We start from the raw sequence: 19075 nt of genomic DNA, 5'->3' as shown, positions 1-19075 counted from the left end.
TTTACTCTAGGATAAAATTCTTCGTGACATTCAGAATGCCCCGATGGTTTTTTATATAAAATCTCCAAAAGGAAACGTTCGTGAAATTTTAAAACTCGTCGAAACTCTCTACGGGATAATTTTACAGAATGGAGCTCAGTCAATATTTATTCTTTATTATTTAATATATTCCCCTTACGTATCAACCGCTCTTTAAAGAAAGATGTTTTTTATGCCAGACATTGAGAGAGAAAAAATCGATAGAGACTTAGGGTAAGCTCGTTGTAAAAAGTCAAAGATAAATTCGGTTTAACTCGGAAAAGGTCGTAAAAAATAACAGAAAGATTGAGAGGAGTTCCTTGGAAGATAGGCCGCTTCTGTTTAACCAACACGGAATGCGGCTAACTTTTTAAAGTGGGCGCGGTGTTTTAAGGAACTCGTTCTTCGATAGATGCCATATATCGGTTTTCCTAATGGACGTCAAACACGACGAAGCGAAGAAGAAGTCAAAAACCAGCTTCGCTAGAAGTCAGCAGTGTCGTATTGGTATCGTTTTGCAGCCATATTCCCAACGGGAAAATCGCTCTTAGTCTTTTCTATTGGCTTCTTTTTAACCCGAGACTCTCTCCCGCGATTCCGATCTCCGCCATCCACGTCATTCTGTATAATAGGATTTGAACGCGACCCGCGCGACTAAGACCCGTTATACCGTCCTTAAGGGATTGAAAACGTTGCCTATCTTCTTTTTAGCCTCTTACGAGAAGCTAAGTCCAATTCCCTCTCTTTTAAGAGAACGTCGTTTTACTCGGGGTGGTTTCCCCCGACCCCGACAGTGATCTCGTAGCGTCGCGGACCCCCAAAACGCGCTCCTTACCTCTATATCAAAACCTTTATTCGAAGTGGCGGGTGACGGTATTCGAACTTTCTATAGTCTCTTTCTATTGTCGAGGAAGTCTCGTCTTTTTAAATTATTTCTTCCCTTTGTTGTTGGGTTACGAAACCCGCGCGAACAAATAGAAGCGACATCTTTCGGTTTCTTTACTTATCCATTACTATTCCGAAAGAATCGGAGACGAGGGGGCCCTTTCCGAGAAACCTCCCCTTGATGGGCCAAAAACTCGAACCCCAAATAGCTACTTTTCTGCCCGCGAAGAACGGAGAATATTTTATGATCTAAGGAGAAAAAATGTCATAAAAAATGTAGGACGCTCGAATTTAGCAAAGTATCTCCTTCAGAACGTATCTACAAAGTTTCGATATATACCGTTTTGAATATTTTTTCCGCCAACTTTGAACCTCATTTTACGCGAGAGACCGTATCCGATCTGCTAACGGCGAGTACCCCCTCCAAAAAAGGTCATTTTTCGCGTATATTTCAAATAAATCTTATTGAAATATTTATGTTAAACTAACGAGAACAAGCTTCTAGCCAAATGGAGAATTTTTATAGCAACTTTAGTAAAATAGCGAAGCCTACGTTTTTCATTTTGCCTCAATTTATTATTATAAATTCTTCAATATTGTTAATTTTATTTTAGAATTCGATTAAGAAGAGACATGAAAAGCTTAAAGGGAATAGAATCGCGGGTGTGGAACGCCAACCCGTCCAATATTTGCCTCTCCATTATAGCAAAGAATATAAAGCCCCAGGAATGGAAGGATTGATATTATTGGCCACGTGTTTTGGCTGCGCTAGAAACTTCCGGCAAAGCAAATCAGAGTAACCGGAAACGGTTACCGCAACCCAGTCTCTCTTTAAAAACGAGAGGCGCAAAAGTTCCACTAGAAGGAGCTACACCTTCCTTTCCTGGGGCTTTATATTCTTTGATTATAGGGCTTTAGATATTTCTAGTGCTAGTTAGTGAATTCTTGCTCAAATTGTTAATGGTCTTCCATAGGGCTTTAGATATTCAAATTGGTAAGGGTCTTCCTTAAATAACGCGTTGAGGTTAAATTATCTTTAAGGATTTTTTAAGACTACCACTACTCGTGCACCTGAAATATGCTTCTGATTCTTTGCCCGACTAGGTCATCATTACATCCTTTTGGAGAAAAGTCGATTTTCTTAAAGGGAATATAACCCTTTCACATTTTAAAATTTCCCTGTACAGTTTCGCGAAACATTTTTAAAGCAAAAGTCAATTGCAGCTAGAGCTGCAAACGTTGGAGTTACACACCAAATAGCTGAGGTTATATTCCCTTTAAGGGAATTCCTTTGATTACCTTAGATTTTTACACCCAACTACTCTAGGTACTACCAAGAAACATTTGGAATGTCTAAGGATCCATTGGCGACTTGAGAAACGGGCGGGGCTTAAAGCAAGCGTCGGCTCTAGGTGAAGTAGCTCTTTTTTCAACAGATGTCGCTAGCGTCAAAATCAAAACAAGATGCTGGAGCTACATTTTGACCCAAAAGGCGGGACATAAAAGTACCCTGCGCGTTGATTGGCAATAACTTCAATTATAGTAATTGTTAACAATATATTTTATATGGGATATATAATTTCGGTTAAAGTTCACTAACATTGTAAGTAGAGTAAAAGTGGTATAAATATAATACTCTATAATGGCTCTCTGACGACGTTATTGTTTCGCTATTTTGAATTTTAGCTTCCGTTCCCATTAATAGATGGCTCCACTCTCTCCACGAAAGTCCTTTTTTTCGAAGATTCGGATAGATTAATGGCCATCTCTAATAACAGGGGCCTTTTAATAATACAGGTGGCAATGATAGAGCCGACAGTTGCTTTAAACTACGTTGAATGTAAAACGTCACGCGTGTTTTCCAATTCATTGGCTAACTATAGAGTGCTAACAAATCGCGTTGACAAATTATCATACTGAAAATCTGGGATAATTTGTAAATTTTTCGGGAAACTCGTTAAATCACTTATTTAGATGGTTGTATAAAATCACAGAAGGTTTAAGTAAATTTCTATTCGAGACAAGGCTTAATGTCGACTAGGAGCCGAGTTTAGGGTACCCTCTTTTCGAGCGAAATCTCCGCTGTAAACCAAGCCCCGTTTCTATGAGAATCAACAAAACTACCGTAGCCTTTCTTAGATATTCCAAGTGTATACACATATAGTGTCCTGATACATTACGAATTAACCAAAATTACGTTTTAGAATTAAACCCGACTTCGTAACCGAGGAAATTTGGAAATCGCAAACTTAAATCAATCTCGGAATTTGCGACTCTGCGTAAGTATTTTACTTTACTCACTTTAACACGAGCGAGTGGTAACTAAGCGTGACTCAACTTTAATTATAAAAGACCTGATTCCATTCGAATGATGATTTTGGCTTCAAATTAGAGGAGCTTCTCAAAATTAAAGGGGAATGTCCAAGCTTTTCCAAATATGGCCTTATTTGCGTATCAAAAGATTGACAAGACGTTCAATATACTAACACGTACCTTTTTTGTCTTGAAAAAATAGCTTTTGGCTCAAAAAGTTGAAACGAAAAATAACGCCAGGTGTTTGGGTTTGAATTTTCGCCGCCATCTTAGGGGCTGCCGCCAGCGCCCCTAACCCCGTATGAGCGATTTGCGAACTATCCTAACTTTTAAAATCGCGCAATTTAGGCTTAAGTCTCTTATAACTGGAACGCGCCGCGCGTGCAAAACAAATTTTTCGCGTCTTCAGCAGCGCGCGCTTTTACGTTGTTTTTCATTCTCACCGACTTCTCACCAGGTGTCGCGGCGGACCCGCGCTTTTCGATTTCCCGAAATTTCTTTATCTTATTAAAAATTAACCACTCAATATTTTTTGATGCGGTTTTCGCCATAAATTTTAGTTTTTACGGGGCTATAGGGCTATCTAACTGGTTAAAGCTTGAACGTTCCCCTTTAAGTTAGATATCTTGTCTAGAAAATCTAAGAATTTCGAATCTAATAGCGGTTTGCTTCGATCGACCACTTATGAACTTGTTAACGACTTTTGTCGAATGATTCGCGTTTTATACGACAATCGGTTTTAGACTTGGACCGAGAGGACGTAAGAATATTATACATGCAAGTAGATAAAAATTTCGATTAACTGTTTGGGGTAGGTACATTTGTTCGAATTTCAAACGTCCGAACCGTGGAACAAATGTTCGAATTTCATTCGTCCGAACCCGCCGAAATAATAAATGTTTCAATTGTTCGAATTGGACAACTTGTTTTATTCATTCGACCGAATCGGTAGCATCACTTGTCCGAATTCTGTCGATAAATTTGTATTTCTTATTGCTGTTTTTTTTTATCCGGATTTTTTAGTGCATGAATGAAAAATAAAAAACTACATTGTAAATATCGTTGTTTGTTAGTAAGTGGGAATTGCGTTGAATGTTGTGGATATTTTAGGTTAGGTTAGGTTAGGTAAGGTTAGATTCACGATAATGTTACTATTTTCTTATATTAACAATATTTAAAAAAAAAACAATTCCTAATGTTCGAAAAAACGGACAAACGATTATAAGAACAAATGAAATTCGCCAGTAAAGTTAACATAAATTGAACGACAAATCACCAACAAAAGTTGTGATAAATTTTTCGGGCAAATGAAATACGTTTTCGGACAAATGATCATTCGGACATTTGTACCACCGTTCGGACGAATGAAATTCGAACAAATGTACCCAAATCAACTATTTATTTATGGATATTATTCGCTGTTATAAAACGATTTAATATGCAAAAAAATAACTTTTAATTGGGATAATTTTCTGTTATGGATAAAAACAAATTAAAAAGATAATTCTTATCCAAACCCCGAGCTCTACATGCAAGTAGATCCCTCTCATAATCTCGCGTGAATGCCAAGGTAGTAGAAGAATCCTGGGAATTGTCCTCTGGGTGGAGGAGAGACAATGTCGTGGAAGGCCGATAATTGGCCATGAAAAGAACCTTTTCATACGTTCCCAGGGGCTCCTCCTATTTCTCTCTTTTCCGCACTGCAGACGCGCCAGGTGGGACGATAAAAGGGAATACCTAGTGTATGTGTGTATGGAGAGTATTGTGAGCCAGACAGTTGTAGAGAGACTAGTCTCTTGCAATTCAACTTAATTAATCTTTAGAAGGAAGCAGTGATGAACCGCTCAGCTCGCACACCCTTCGTGGTCTCTCGCGTGTTAACCGCTCACGCTCTCAAAATTTTGAGAGCCGGAATAGGCGCTCTTGATTTCCGCTCAATTTTGAGAGCCGGAATAGGCGCTCGTGATTTCCGCTCAATTTTGAGAGCTGAAAATATATTTTACCGCTCAATTTCGCTCAAAGTTACAAAAACACCTCTCAAATGAGATGAGCGGTGCCCATCACTGGAAGGATACCTGTTCGTGGAAATACGCGTTGTATAAGAGGGGCTATTTGACGGCCAGTGCAGTGATACCCGCTGGATGGAATGAGACTAGGGCATCAGCTACATCTAGTCCTCTCACGGACTTCGTAACGCGGCTTTTACCCCCTTCTCGTCATTAACCGCGTTAACGGCTAACTTTCGTTTTTTTCCGACGCGTGGCTTTTATTGCGCGATAATACACTTGATCTAGTGCCTTAAATTTGGTCTTCGCGGAAGCCACTTCTCCCCCCCCCCCCCCGATCTACTTTTTCAATCGTGTCGGCGTCGGCAGCTGCTGAAGCAATATTGACCAAAGGACGTCCTTTACTCCTAAAACCTCTCTGACGCCGCTTACGAAATTTAAAATGTTTTTCGAGCCAGTCTGGAAGTTGATGTACATTTGCGCTTTCAAACTGGCTAGGCTAATATATGTACGTGTAGACCACGAAATAGCTGATTTTGTACAGACTACCTCTGCTCACTTAATCTCGAATGTGTAGAAGCTGTGTTACCAGAAGTACATTACTTACAGATAAGTATTCCTCTATCTATCCTGCTAATGTTATTTCGAGCTCGGTGTAACGGACAAATTAACCGCCAAAATTTCAATTAATCATAAAAATTCGATTAACTGTTTATTTGTGGATATTGTTATCGACTATTATACGATTTAATATGCAACAAATAAGGTTTTATTCGGATAATTTTCGGATAAGTATATAAAAGAAATGATAGGAAAATTTCTTATCCGAACGCCGAGCCCTAAATGTTATACCTTAGCTATATCTAAAAATAATACCTTTCTGGCTGAAGATTTAGAAAATAACTAATTGGTAACTAATAATGTAACTAGGTGTTACCAGAAGTATATAATATATACCTTACGAGAGAAGTATTCATCTACTTATTCTGCTGTTGTTATTCGCTAGAAAGTTGAAACGTGTACCAACGTACGCTCCCATCGAATTTTCAAACAAACGTTTGATGATAATAATAATAGTATTTCATCGGGAAAATACGTTTTATCAAGAGGTAATTGGGGTAGGTACATTTGTTCGAATTTCAATTGTCCGAACCGCCGAAATAACAAATGTTTCAATTGTTCGAATTGGACAACTTGTTTGTTTCATTCGTCGGAATCGGTAGCAGCTCTTGTCCGAATTCTGTCGCTAAATTAGTATTTCTTATTGCTGTTTTCAATAATAAACGGATATAAGCATTATAATGTCTAATAAGTTTATCTTATTATGTCCATTTTTCCTTTGGTCGATATAGTAAGTGGGAATTGCGTAGAATGTTGTGGATATTTTAGGTTAGGTTAGGTTAGGTTCACGTTAATGTTACTATTTTCTTATATTAACAATATTAAAAAAACAACCAATTCCTAATGTTCGAAAAACGGACAAACGATTATTCGAACAAATGAAATTCACCAGTAAAGTTAACATAAATTGAACGACTAAATCACCAACAAAAGTTGTGATAATTTTTTCGGGCAAATGAAATACGTTTTCGGACATACGATCCTGTTTTCCGACATTCGGACAAATGATCATTCGGACATTTGTACCACCGCGGCACCGTTCGGACGAATGAAAATTCGAACAAATGTACCCAAATCAGGTAATTATCCCTACGCAGTGTAATTTTGACATTTTACATTTTTATGCGAAGTAAAACACTTTTTGATATGACGGTAAATTCTTGCGCAACGGAATTGGCGTCGATCCTATGAAGGTACGTGTTTCATTTTAATGTCCTGGATGGATACTTTTCTCGAAAGAGATATTTTATAGACTTCTGGTGTTACGTAATATATGAAATGATACGGTTATTTGAACCAGTCTAAAAATTACAATCCTGCCATATGTAACTTTCACCTGGTGGTTCATTTATCTATTATATACTCATTTCCATACCTTTTGCCCAATACAGTCAGTCTATAAGCCTTTATTTATTATGAAATAAACCTTTATAGGTTACATTCCAAAGCAAAATATAAATTTTCATTAATTAGGAATATAATCTTTGCTATTACCAAAAAAATCGATGTATTAATCTATTCACTATATAGCCAATTAATCGATACTATAATCTATCCACTATAGTCAATTAATCGATATTTTAATCAATCCACTAAGGCCGATTAATCGATATTGTAATCTAACACTATTGCTGAAAAATCGATATTGTAATCTAACAATATTGCTGAAAAATCGATATTGTAATCTAACAATATTGCTGAAAAATCGATATTTTAATCTATCCACTAAGTCCGATTAATCAATATTATAATCTTCGCCGATTAGTCGATATTATAATCTATCATTATTGCCCATTAATCGATATTGTAATCTAACACTATTGACAAAAAATCGATATTATAATATTTGATATTGCCGATGTATCGATAAAATAATCTTCGCTATGGCCGATTTATCGATATTATTATTATCGCTGTATCACGAAAAAAGGTTTTGGTGAAAGTAACACTTCAAGATAATACATTGGCAAGGAAAATTGATAAATCTATAGTGCTTCGTGATCAGGAAATAATCTAAAATTACAAAAAAAAAACCTCGATCCGTCAAAAATGGCAATGCGCATGTGGAGAAGGGGTGGATATCGAAATATCAAACTATCGATTGTGTAAGTTCAATTTTAAGTAGTGGCAGTATGTTACGCTATATCCGGTATTATAGTCAAATCTTAAACTAAATGTTTAAAATACCTGTTTATTTTTGGTGCCCATGACTTAAATTGGCGCCATTGGTTCGGGAGGGCGCACACCATGGAAAACAAAGTAAAAGAAATATTTGTACGTACAACCATGGGGGGGCACGTCTGTCGTGTGCTCCCCCACCTGGCTCTGCCACTGATCGGTTGGTATCACTAACCCAGCACAATCTTAAGAATAAAAGTTTACCTTTTGGCGACTACCAATTTCAGGTGTTTAATTTATTTTAAATTATCAATTTACAAAATACAGGGTGTTTCAAATGGTTATGCAAAAGTTTTAAGGAGTTGTAAAGAGGGTGAGTTGAGAAGTATACCTGTTTTCCCTCCATTTCCTACGATGAGTGAAAAGAGCGCCAGAGAGCTTCAAAGTGTGGCCTACTAGCCCCTGGAAGTAGGCTGCAACAAGCGCAAAACCAAGCCGCAGGAACTTTAAATACTGTTTAAGTTACCTTTTTTACGCTGGTTACCTCGATTTGTTTGCAAAGTCCTTTTTTACCTATCACACGAAGCCAAACCTTAATTTTCGCATTTCCCTGCTCGCTGGTTTTGCGCTTGTCGCAGCCTACTTCCAGGGGCTAGTAGGCCACACTTTGAAGCTCTCTGGCGCTCTTTTAACTCATCGTAGGAAATGGGGGGACAAACAGGCATACTTCTAAACTCACCCCCTACAACTCCTTAACATTTTTCATAACCTTTTGAAACACCCTGTATTTGGTTTGGAGAGTGGACGTAAGACTTATAGCCTATTCCAAGTTTGTCGCTCTTACTCAAAATGCGTGGATGCCGTATGCAAACAGACATTAATTTATCCAACATCATAATGATTAAATAAAATAAACTAAATTAAACTGAACATAAAATTATTTCTTCATTACTTAAAAATATATAATTTTCCCCTCGTGATATTGAACGTAGGCCTATAGTACAAATTAGTGTTATAAGTCGGAAAATTTTCCGTGGAAAATGATTGAGGACTTTTTTCCGGAAAATGTTCCGTATTTTTCCGAAAAAAATAAAAAAAAGTTTTAATTCCATGATTAGTGGAATATGGTTTGCAAATTAAATAAATCGGCATTTTCGCCTTATTTTTCGAATCTAAAAGTAAATCTAAGCCTCTAGACTAGTTTAAACTGATTAACAATGTAACACTATTAATGTAACACTATTAATGTTTTGTAGTAGGTTTATTGTTATTAGACGTTTTATATCGATAAAAAAATTTAAAAAAAATTAAAAACCTTAAAGGCCTAGGATTTCTACTGCCTGTTTTCCCTTAAGTTTACTTCCTGCCGCGCAATTATCCTGGTGGTAGGCCAACGTGTTCCGCGGTTGGCCTACCACCAGGATATTTGCGCGGTGGGAAGTAAACTTAAGGGAAAACAGGCAGAAGAAATCCTAGGCCATTAAAAAGTAATTTATGTTTCAATTTTTAATTTTTTCGATTTGCGGAAAATTTTCCGCAATTCGGAAATTTTCTGGAAATGTTTCCACATTTTATTTTTTCGGAAAATTAACAACACTAGTACAAATAATAGTTCATCTGTAAAAAAACCACGACAGATTTAAAGGGTTAAAATAGCTCTTCCATCGAAGTTCTTAGACTCGGGAGCTTCTCTTCGGCGAATGACGATTCCCGAAGACTATAGGAGAAATTGGAAACCTCGCCTTCCCAAAATCCCCTCTTCTTCTTCGAGAAGGTTTTCTTTGTCTCTTTAATAAGTAGGGGCGAAAACTCTCAAGGCGGAAGCGAGGGAAGAACACACTCCCAGCCACCGCAATTAGAGTGAACCAAACTTTAATTTAAAACTTGTCGACGAGCGCGATAAGGATTAGTCCGAGCGCGAAGATCTGCTCTTCGACCGAAAAGAGTCCGCCATTGAGGCGTTTGACTTTTTCTCTCACTCGTTCTCAGTACGCGGTGTAATTTTCATTAAATTAACAGAAATATCGGGTTCGCGGATATGTAAAGAGAGAATACCAACCACCGTATATCGTTCATAATGGAGAGGCTAGATATTTCGCGGATTTCGCCGCCGACGAATATCGACCGGGACCAAGATGCCCCGACAATCTCCACCACCCTTCACTCGTACTGGCGCCAAAGTAATGGAGTAGAGTACAGTTTGCGACGATCGAGCTTTCATTGAACTTTTCGGTTACGCCTTTGTACGCATTGTACCAGATATCAACGTTAGCCGAGATTAAAAACGTCGAAATAAGCGGGACTTCTACACCTTTAACGGTAATGCTAGGTAAGGTAACCTTTTTCGTCGTAGGTCCGGCGGCGAAAGTCACGCCTCCGTCGCCACTCTTTATTTTTGGACGCTGAAATTCGGCGATGATTTATCGGGTAACGAAACGAATTGTTTTGTCGCTTTTCGGTTTATACGGATTGACTTATAACCTTTTTAATTAATATTTTCCGCGCGTGTTTGGGGGGACTTGGACTAGAGCCCCATCTATCGAACGAAACGAGAATTGAAAGGAATAGATCACGCTTTGTTTCACTTCCATAATTCGATTTACGCTCCCGTTTCAGCCTATTGTCGAGTAGCGTCTCGATACGATATTAATAACGCGTCGCTTCTAGAGCCCCCTCACCTGACAGCGAGTATTAACGTTGATATTCGCTTTGAACTTTAAGGCGTTTTCGGAGTTTGGAAATCTCCGTTTTGAAGCAATTTTCAATTATTTATTTTCTCTAAATTCTTCCTCCATCGATGGAGTTTCTAACTCTCTTTGTTATTCAATATGCATTATTTATAACGCTTTTAAATGTATTACTATTCTAACGCTACGCGTTAAATATGATATTCAATTAATACGAATCCTAGCTCTTATTCGGTGTTAGATGTAATTAATCATTTTCCTTTTTAACTTTTTGGAGAACGAGATATTAATTTTAATTAAGGAGACGCTATTCTTAACAAATAAACAAGATGTCACGGACATTTAAGTACACACAATCCCCCGATGTATTAACTATATTTTAAATATTAAATTTAAATTTGAACAAATTTACAATCATCTTGTACGCTCACTTAACAAACCCAAGAGAAATTTTATCGAAATTTTGTTTTATCGAGTTACCTTGTTTTGGAAATAAAGTAGCGAAACGAGAACACTTAAATTTAAATTAATTTTTAGACAAACCGAAAATTTTGAGCTACCTAGTTTTGGAAAGAAGGTAGCGACACCCGTAGGAAATATCACAATATCGCGTACGCGGGTCGGTTGGACCCCCGAATTGGCCAGAAATCTCACTTAAAATTAAAATTGGTTAATGCAACCAATAACGTAGTTTAGAAATAATCAATACTAACGAAAAATGTACTTTACCCTGTCTCACCAATGAACATACTTATAGCTATAATTTTTATTACGTTACTTATGATAACACTTAATTTGACTATTTTTAACGAATTACTATTTCGCCAATGATCATACCTATTGCATTACATTACTTATGGTAACTCTCAATTTAACATTTTAAACGATACCCTGTTATGTTACTTATGATAAGGACACGCGAAGCAATGTTTCGGCTTTTGGCGGCTTGGATGGATTGCGGCAAAGGTCAACATTATTTCGCCAATGATCATACTTATTTCATAACGTTATTAATGGTAACGCTCAATTTATTTATGAAAACACTCAATTTATATGCGGGGGTTCGTACATGTCCAAAAAACCTTACTTCTATTAAAAATTAAGATGCAAAATTTCTAATCTAGGTTAAAATTAGCCACGGCAACTCAAAATATAACTTTCATGAAAATTGCACTTAATTTAAGGGTCGTTATGTAAAGTTTTACACTAAAATGTAAAATTTTTGGGATATTTTCCATTTTCGTGTAAAATATATTTTTAACGTTATCGGACTTAATTTCGAATAAAATAACTAATGCACATAGCGAAAAACCACTTAAATGGAAAAATGATTAACTTCTTGGGCTCAGATTTAAAACTTTATATTAGGTTACCGATGCCGGTAAATATAGCGTCGAACTAGATATCGTTGAAATTTATAACCCTAACTGGTAAAAAGTTATGTACGACACGGCCGCATCGGCTACACCAGCGGTTCCCAATTTTATTTTGCTATGGAACCCTAAATTATCGGTAATGGGCCAATTGCGCAGTTCCCATTAGCCCAGTTCCCATTTCCGCAAATGCAATTTCGCGGTTTTCCATTTGCGCAGTATCCCATTTCCGAAGTTTTCCATTAGCGCGTTTTTCATTTGCGCTTTTTCCGTAAGCGCAGTTTTCCACTTGCGCAGATATTTTTCATTTGCGCGGTTTATCATTTGCGCAGGTTTTTCATTTGCGCAGGTTTGTCATTTGCGTGGTTTTCCACTTGCGCAGATTTTCCATTTGCGCGGTTTCCCAATGGGGCTGTTTTCCATTTGCGCAGGTTTTTCTATTCCGCGGCTTCTCACGACCTGAATATTCTATATTAAGCAATTTTCCTTGAAATAAGATTTTTTCAGGTAGTTTATTTTTAGCGTAACCTTGTTTACCATCCAACTGTGCTGCTGGTGTATTTTTAATTACCGGTCGTGCTGTCCATACCAATAATTTAAAGTTGTTTGAAGTTGACATATCGGTTGTTGAATTATTTTGTTGGGAATAAATCTTCGGTCGACAAGCGAATTGTAGCTTCTTAGCCCTTAGGCTGCTATTTAAATTTAGTGCCTTCCACCAAAAATGCACCTTTTTAATTGCACTGCATGTTTCCTAGGGGTCAGAAAGAAAAGTTTTCAACGGTTAGGCTAGCCGGGCGCGCCGCAGGCGCGTAGGCACCGTTTTCATATAGGAGGTGTCCTATGACAGAGGCCATTCCTACGAAATACAGGACGCTTACTGTCCTATATTGGAGGCTATTTCAACGAAATAGTTTTTATATAGAGGTAGTTATATCAAGGCTAGCGCGCAATGGTTAGGTGAGCCGGGCGCGCCGCAGGCGCGTAGGCACTGTTTTCATATAGGTGTTCTACTACAGAGGACGTATATTGTCCTACGACAGCATTTTTATCTGAAATTGAAACATTTTTTAATTCCTGTTTATTTTAGATTTTAAACATCGTTTTTATTTTTTATAATTTTTTATTGTATCGTTTTTATTGTGCCGCCTACAATTGTTTAAGAGGTATGGCCATCATTAAAATCGTCCTTAAACTGTTAAATTTACTTGCAGCGCTCCACTGCGGATTTTATTTTGAACGATAATTTTATCGGGCCTAGTTTGTGACGTCATTGAATTTTCCCCACAGCATCTGGTAGATATGGCGATGTCAATATAAACAATAAGCGTGAGCGGGTGTTTTTAAAACCACGTGAAAACCCGCGTACAAAATCCAGTAGTAGAATCCCATGGTTCTATAAAAGATTTTCGGTTTCGGCCACAGAATCAGTAGCATCTACATTTTGTACGCAAGCCTAAGCTCCGCGTTGGGGATAGCGGCCAATGATAAATAACGTGTAGTCAATGACCTCAATCACCACGTTGAAATTCAAATTGTTTTGGCGTTCTACTAATTATTTCTAATTAACTACGAAATGGAAAGCAACGAAACTTTGTAATTGGGTACTGTAAACAAAATTAAGGCGGTAACGAATAATTTGCAACTTGTTCTTTACAAAAATAAGTCAGCTATCGGTAACCGATAAACAATAAATGGTTTGTTTGGTTGAATCTCCGCGCAGTAGACCAAAAAATTGTAAATTAACTTCATCCTGAACTTTCAAAATATTACAATTTTAAATATCGCGATTTAATTATCATTTCTCGAATACCGGATTTCGTCTTGCATTCGTAACGCTTTTGAATTTTCCCGAATTTATGAGCCTTTTTTCATGACACTTTCGGTGACTATTTTGGAACCCTTTCGCTCATATTCATTAATTTTACTTGCAAAACTGGATTAAATCGAGGAAGCACATTTCCACCACATAAACATTCGTGAATAATAAGATTTTAACAGGCGTAACCGCGTCATTTTCTACGAGCCGCTCGTTCTCTAATTCTCCGAATATTTCAACCATTCGAATGTGAATGCTGTTCACGTCGGCGGCGAGAGATAAGCAATATCGCACCTCTTTCCTAATAAATTGCCTGGGATTTCCTTTTCGAATCAACAACCGTGTCATATTCGTATAGTTTTGAATATTCGGGACGCGATAGATTCTGGGAGAAAAGGAGAGAGTGCTGTGGTGGTTGTTCGCCAAAAACTCCCCTTTAGCACGACGCTGCGGCTAAATATCCTCATTCTCAATGAAGTCTTTGAAGAGGGCTGGACCGTGGAAAGCGCTATTGTTTAGCGGAGCATATTGTTAAAAATCGAACCTATGTAAGTCCTTGATGCCGGTCACCGTAAAGGCACTTTCTTTACCAATCAGAATATTATTTTCAAAACGGATGTACGGAGAATAGACTATGCGCTTTTAATTACCTTTGGAATTTTATGTAAAATATTATGAATAATGTAGAGTTCAAGCGTCTTCGTTATAATCCGGTTATCTATGTCAGAGTTGAATTAATGGCTTTAAAAGTCGTTTGATGACTTAGGCCTAAGCTGGTGCCTTGGGTATTAGTATAGCTGATTATTATTATTATTATTATTATTATTATTATTTTTGTTGCGTGTCAGTGTGATCGCATTTTTCGCGTTCCCTCGGTATTTTGGCATTTGCAGGTTGAGACCGTTCTGCTAGCTAAGAACAGAACTTTAGAAATTTACTAAAGTTTTAAATTGGAGATTATAAAGCGATAAAATATTATTCTAGATTTTTCGGAGTGAGCTATGAGAAATTCTAAAACCACCATCGGTTTCCTGACATTTCAAAGATTCGTTCTTTCAACATTTCGGTTAATTTTAATTACTTTTTCATTAAATTAAAAGAAATTATATAGTTTCTACGTCTATAAAAATCATTTTGGTTCTTGTTATTATATTAATTTATATAAATATTTATTCCAAAAAAGTTATTTAAAAAATAAAAAAATCAAGTTGTCTCCTGACTTCTGGAAATATCTTGTGGGTTCATTCTTTAGTCATTGTCAATAAAACGTTTTACACGTTTATAGCATAGGGGGAATAGAAAGTTATGCACTTACAACCCAAAGACTTTTATTTCAAGCTTCCGGTTTTATGCTATTTTGAATCTTTAACCGTGATATGAAGGGGTAGTCACTTAAGTAATCAGGTGTACAAATCGTTGGTATTCACGGGAATTCGCTTAAGAAACTCACTGGAAATCATTGATAATTTAGTGGAAATCAACGAATGAGTTTCGAAAATCAGTAATCAGGTGTACAAAGATTTTACGAGTGATACCCCCTCGCCGTGATAGGAAACTGATTTACCAATAACTAAACTATTTAGAACCAAAATTATTCATCATTTAAATACGTGGAATTTTGATCAGTATATGTCTTTGATTCTAACGATCAAAGGAACCACTGTTTACAACGTTTCAAATTTTTCATTAATATATTTTCCAGAATGGCAATTTAGTGGCGTGAATCTGTTATAATAAGGCGATGGGGAGGGGTGGGTGGGGCAAAGGGGTAATAATCGTTGGAAGGGGACTTCTCCAAATAATTCGATCTTCGATTATGATTAAAAGGCTGCACGGCTCGTTGTCGCGCGCCACCAACCAGCGGGGCTACTGTCAATGTTTACCCTCTCTCTCTCTCTCTCTCTCTCTCTCTCTCTCTCTCTCTCTCTCTCTCTCTCTCTCTCTCTCTCTCTCTCTCTCTCTCTCTCTCTCTCTCTCTCTCTCTCTCTCTCTCTCTCTCTCTCTCTCTCTCTCTCTCTCTCTCTCTCTCTCTCTCTCTCTCTCTCTCTCTCTCTCTCTCTCTCTCTCTCTCTCTCTCTCTCTCTCTCTCTCTCTCTCTCTCTCTCTCTCTCTCTCTCTCTCTCTCTCTCTCTCTCTCTCTCTCTCTCTCTCTCTCTCTCTCTCTCTCTCTCTCTCTCTCTCTCTCTCTCTCTCTCTCTCTCTCTCTCTCTCTCTCTCTCTCTCTCTCTCTCTCTCTCTCTCTCTCTCTCTCTCTCTCTCTCTCTCTCTCTCTCTCTCTCTCTCTCTCTCTCTCTCTCTCTCTCTCTCTCTCTCTCTCTCTCTCTCTCTCTCTCTCTCTCTCTCTCTCTCTCTCTCTCTCTCTCTCTCTCTCTCTCTCTCTCTCTCTCTCTCTCTCTCTCTCTCTCTCTCTCTCTCTCTCTCTCTCTCTCTCTCTCTCTCTCTCTCTCTCTCTCTCTCTCTCTCTCTCTCTCTCTCTCTCTCTCTCTCTCTCTCTCTCTCTCTCTCTCTCTCTCTCTCTCTCTCTCTCTCTCTCTCTCTCTCTCTCTCTCTCTCTCTCTCTCTCTCTCTCTCTCTCTCTCTCTCTCTCTCTCTCTCTCTCTCTCTCTCTCTCTCTCTCTCTCTCTCTCTCTCTCTCTCTCTCTCTCTCTCTCTCTCTCTCTCTCTCTCTCTCTCTCTCTCTCTCTCTCTCTCTCTCTCTCTCTCTCTCTCTCTCTCTCTCTCTCTCTCTCTCTCTCTCTCTCTCTCTCTCTCTCTCTCTCTCTCTCTCTCTCTCTCTCTCTCTCTCTCTCTCTCTCTCTCTCTCTCTCTCTCTCTCTCTCTCTCTCTCTCTCTCTCTCTCTCTCTCTCTCTCTCTCTCTCTCTCTCTCTCTCTCTCTCTCTCTCTCTCTCTCTCTCTCTCTCTCTCTCTCTCTCTCTCTCTCTCTCTCTCTCTCTCTCTCTCTCTCTCTCTCTCTCTCTCTCTCTCTCTCTCTCTCTCTCTCTCTCTCTCTCTCTCTCTCTCTCTCTCTCTCTCTCTCTCTCTCTCTCTCTCTCTCTCTCTCTCTCTCTCTCTCTCTCTCTCTCTCTCTCTCTCTCTCTCTCTCTCTCTCTCTCTCTCTCTCTCTCTCTCTCTCTCTCTCTCTCTCGCTTTTAATTATGAAATCCCGTTTGCGAGGAGAAACGTCTCTCGCAATTAATTCCACACGAAGGTTCTGAAAGGAGCGGCCACTCTATTGGCATCTTCAATCACACTCGGAACAATTACTAGGCGTCGAATATGGAGGAAGGCCAACTCTGGTCGAAGCCCCCTCCTCGACAAAGAGGACGAGGAGGACGCTTCTTTGGCCAACTAATTATTTCGGATTCTCGAGCAATTCCCGAGCAAGTCTTATCAGTTTTGGGGGAGATGCGGTTGACATTGGTGACCCCTGGACCTTGGAGTTTACGCGATTGGTGAACTGACTTTCCCCCCTGACTTTTAATGGCTAGTAAATTATAAAACTGTCCAAACTAAACTCCGTAATAATTCTTCCATAATGATGAAAAATGATATAACCTTGAGTTTTAAATTTGACGCCGAGTTGAGTACCTTATCGCTACGTGAATGCGTCGAGACTGTTAGCTTTTCCCTATAAAAGGAAGGATACACCATTCTGCATTCTATTTATAGGGGAACCATCCTGAACAGACTGTCTATTTACGGCGCCAATATCCGAAGGCCACTATTATGTAAGGGCGCCGCGCTTAGCACTCCGTGGCTCTAGCACCTCGCGGCGAATGCTCTCGTTGTTATTCAATTCAATTATTCAATATTAGCGGGCACTGACGGCCGGGACTGTATCGCGGGCCAGGAAAAGCTACTTAAGAGGCGAGGGGCCCTGATCGTTAATTGGTGGTAGGCGTCAGAAGCACCGCTTTCCGGGAGTGTGTGCTACTGAAATGATAATCCAAAAGTGGTTTGAGTTCGTAATTTAGGTTCATCTTGGAACGACGTTCGCCTGACAATTCGGCTTGAAGTTGTATTTTAATTAAGTCTTCTATTATAAATCCGCTTGAAATCGATGAAATTTGCAACCCTAAATAAGATGTCTGACCTTTCGCGTAATTAGGTACGATGCTTTTGGCGTAGCCCTTAAGCCGAATTTGTAACGCGTCGTGGATGACGCGTTTCGTATTTATGGCTTTAAGACGCGTAATTTATCGAAATAATGATGTGAATATATTGAAACGAAACGTATACTGACCTCGGCCGCTCTGTCGGCGTATCCCTGGGTGAGTCCCAAGACGGGAATGGCGGCGTGTCCTCCGACCAGGGAAGGGAAGAAGGACCTGGGAGGTCCCAAGAACGAAAGCAGGATTTGGGGTTTATGGGCTTCGAGTCCGGCGCACAGAACTCGAATGGCTTCTAAACTATCGTCGGGTACCCCGACCGAAGCCGGCAAGAAGGACACCTGAAACCCGTTGGCGTCTTTAGTCGCGCTGGCCGCCGAGGACGACGAAGACGAGGCCGAGGTTGTCCCGTGACCCTTTGACCCCGACACCGGCGAGGAAGCCTTCCCTCCGCGTGAAGGCCACGTCGAAGAGACATTTCCTCCGCCTTCGAGCGAAGTCCCCGAGGAGTGACCCGAGTTAAAGTACGACAACAAGGGTCTCTTGCGTTCCAAATCGGCGATGGCTTGCCGCAAGGCCCGGGCCAGAACCGGTAATCTTTCCGGCGGAAAAGCGGCCAACAGGGGAAGCGAAACATCCCCGGAGTTGGTGGCCGTCGACGATCCATGGACCAAAAGCGTCAAGAAGAAAAGAACTTGCCAAAACAGGGCGCCGCCGGTTCGACCGAAGGCCACTCGCCCCCAAGTCGCTGATATTTCGCGTTCGCGTCGACACGAATTAGCGGAACCACGTCGAATGTCCCCCGTTCGGGAATGTCCTGGGTCTTTGCTCGTGGTCTGGCGTTCGCTAGCGGCCATGTGGAAGGGGGTCGGACGGACCCCCTTTGATAACTTTCACACCTTTTTGCACCGCACACACTCGACGCTCTTGGCCAATATTATTAATACTAAGAGGTCCCTTAGCGGAAACGATAATCCTTAACGACCTTGACACGTTGATTGGCGATACGGCCGTATTTCGACTCCAACATCTCCCAACCCGTTATAAAACTAGGCCGAAATAAGCGTTCGATCTATTCGCGCTGGCCAAACGTTGTCCAAAATACCGTACGTTGATCCAGTTCCGACTTGACTCGCCGATATGGCT

The 19075-nt window shown here is 39.5% G+C and overlaps 1 protein-coding gene across 1 annotated transcript in view; it reads right to left on the bottom strand.

Annotated features, from left to right (window-relative positions):
• LOC149941453 (glutamate receptor ionotropic, NMDA 3B-like) overlaps positions 1-18786 on the bottom strand; it is a 124100-nt gene extending 105314 nt beyond the window's left edge. The window contains exon 1 of the mRNA XM_090179471.1: positions 18064-18786. Coding sequence (XP_090035597.1) covers positions 18064-18786 — 723 coding nt within the window. The remainder of the gene's footprint in view (positions 1-18063) is intronic.
• Between the last annotated feature and the right edge of the window lie 289 nt (positions 18787-19075).

This window comes from Leiobunum rupestre, chromosome 6, assembly GCF_980474605.1.
Source record: "Leiobunum rupestre chromosome 6, qqLeiRupe1.1.hap1, whole genome shotgun sequence".
Lineage (NCBI taxonomy): Eukaryota > Metazoa > Arthropoda > Arachnida > Opiliones > Sclerosomatidae > Leiobunum > Leiobunum rupestre.
This window is presented reverse-complemented; position numbering and strand designations above follow the sequence as displayed.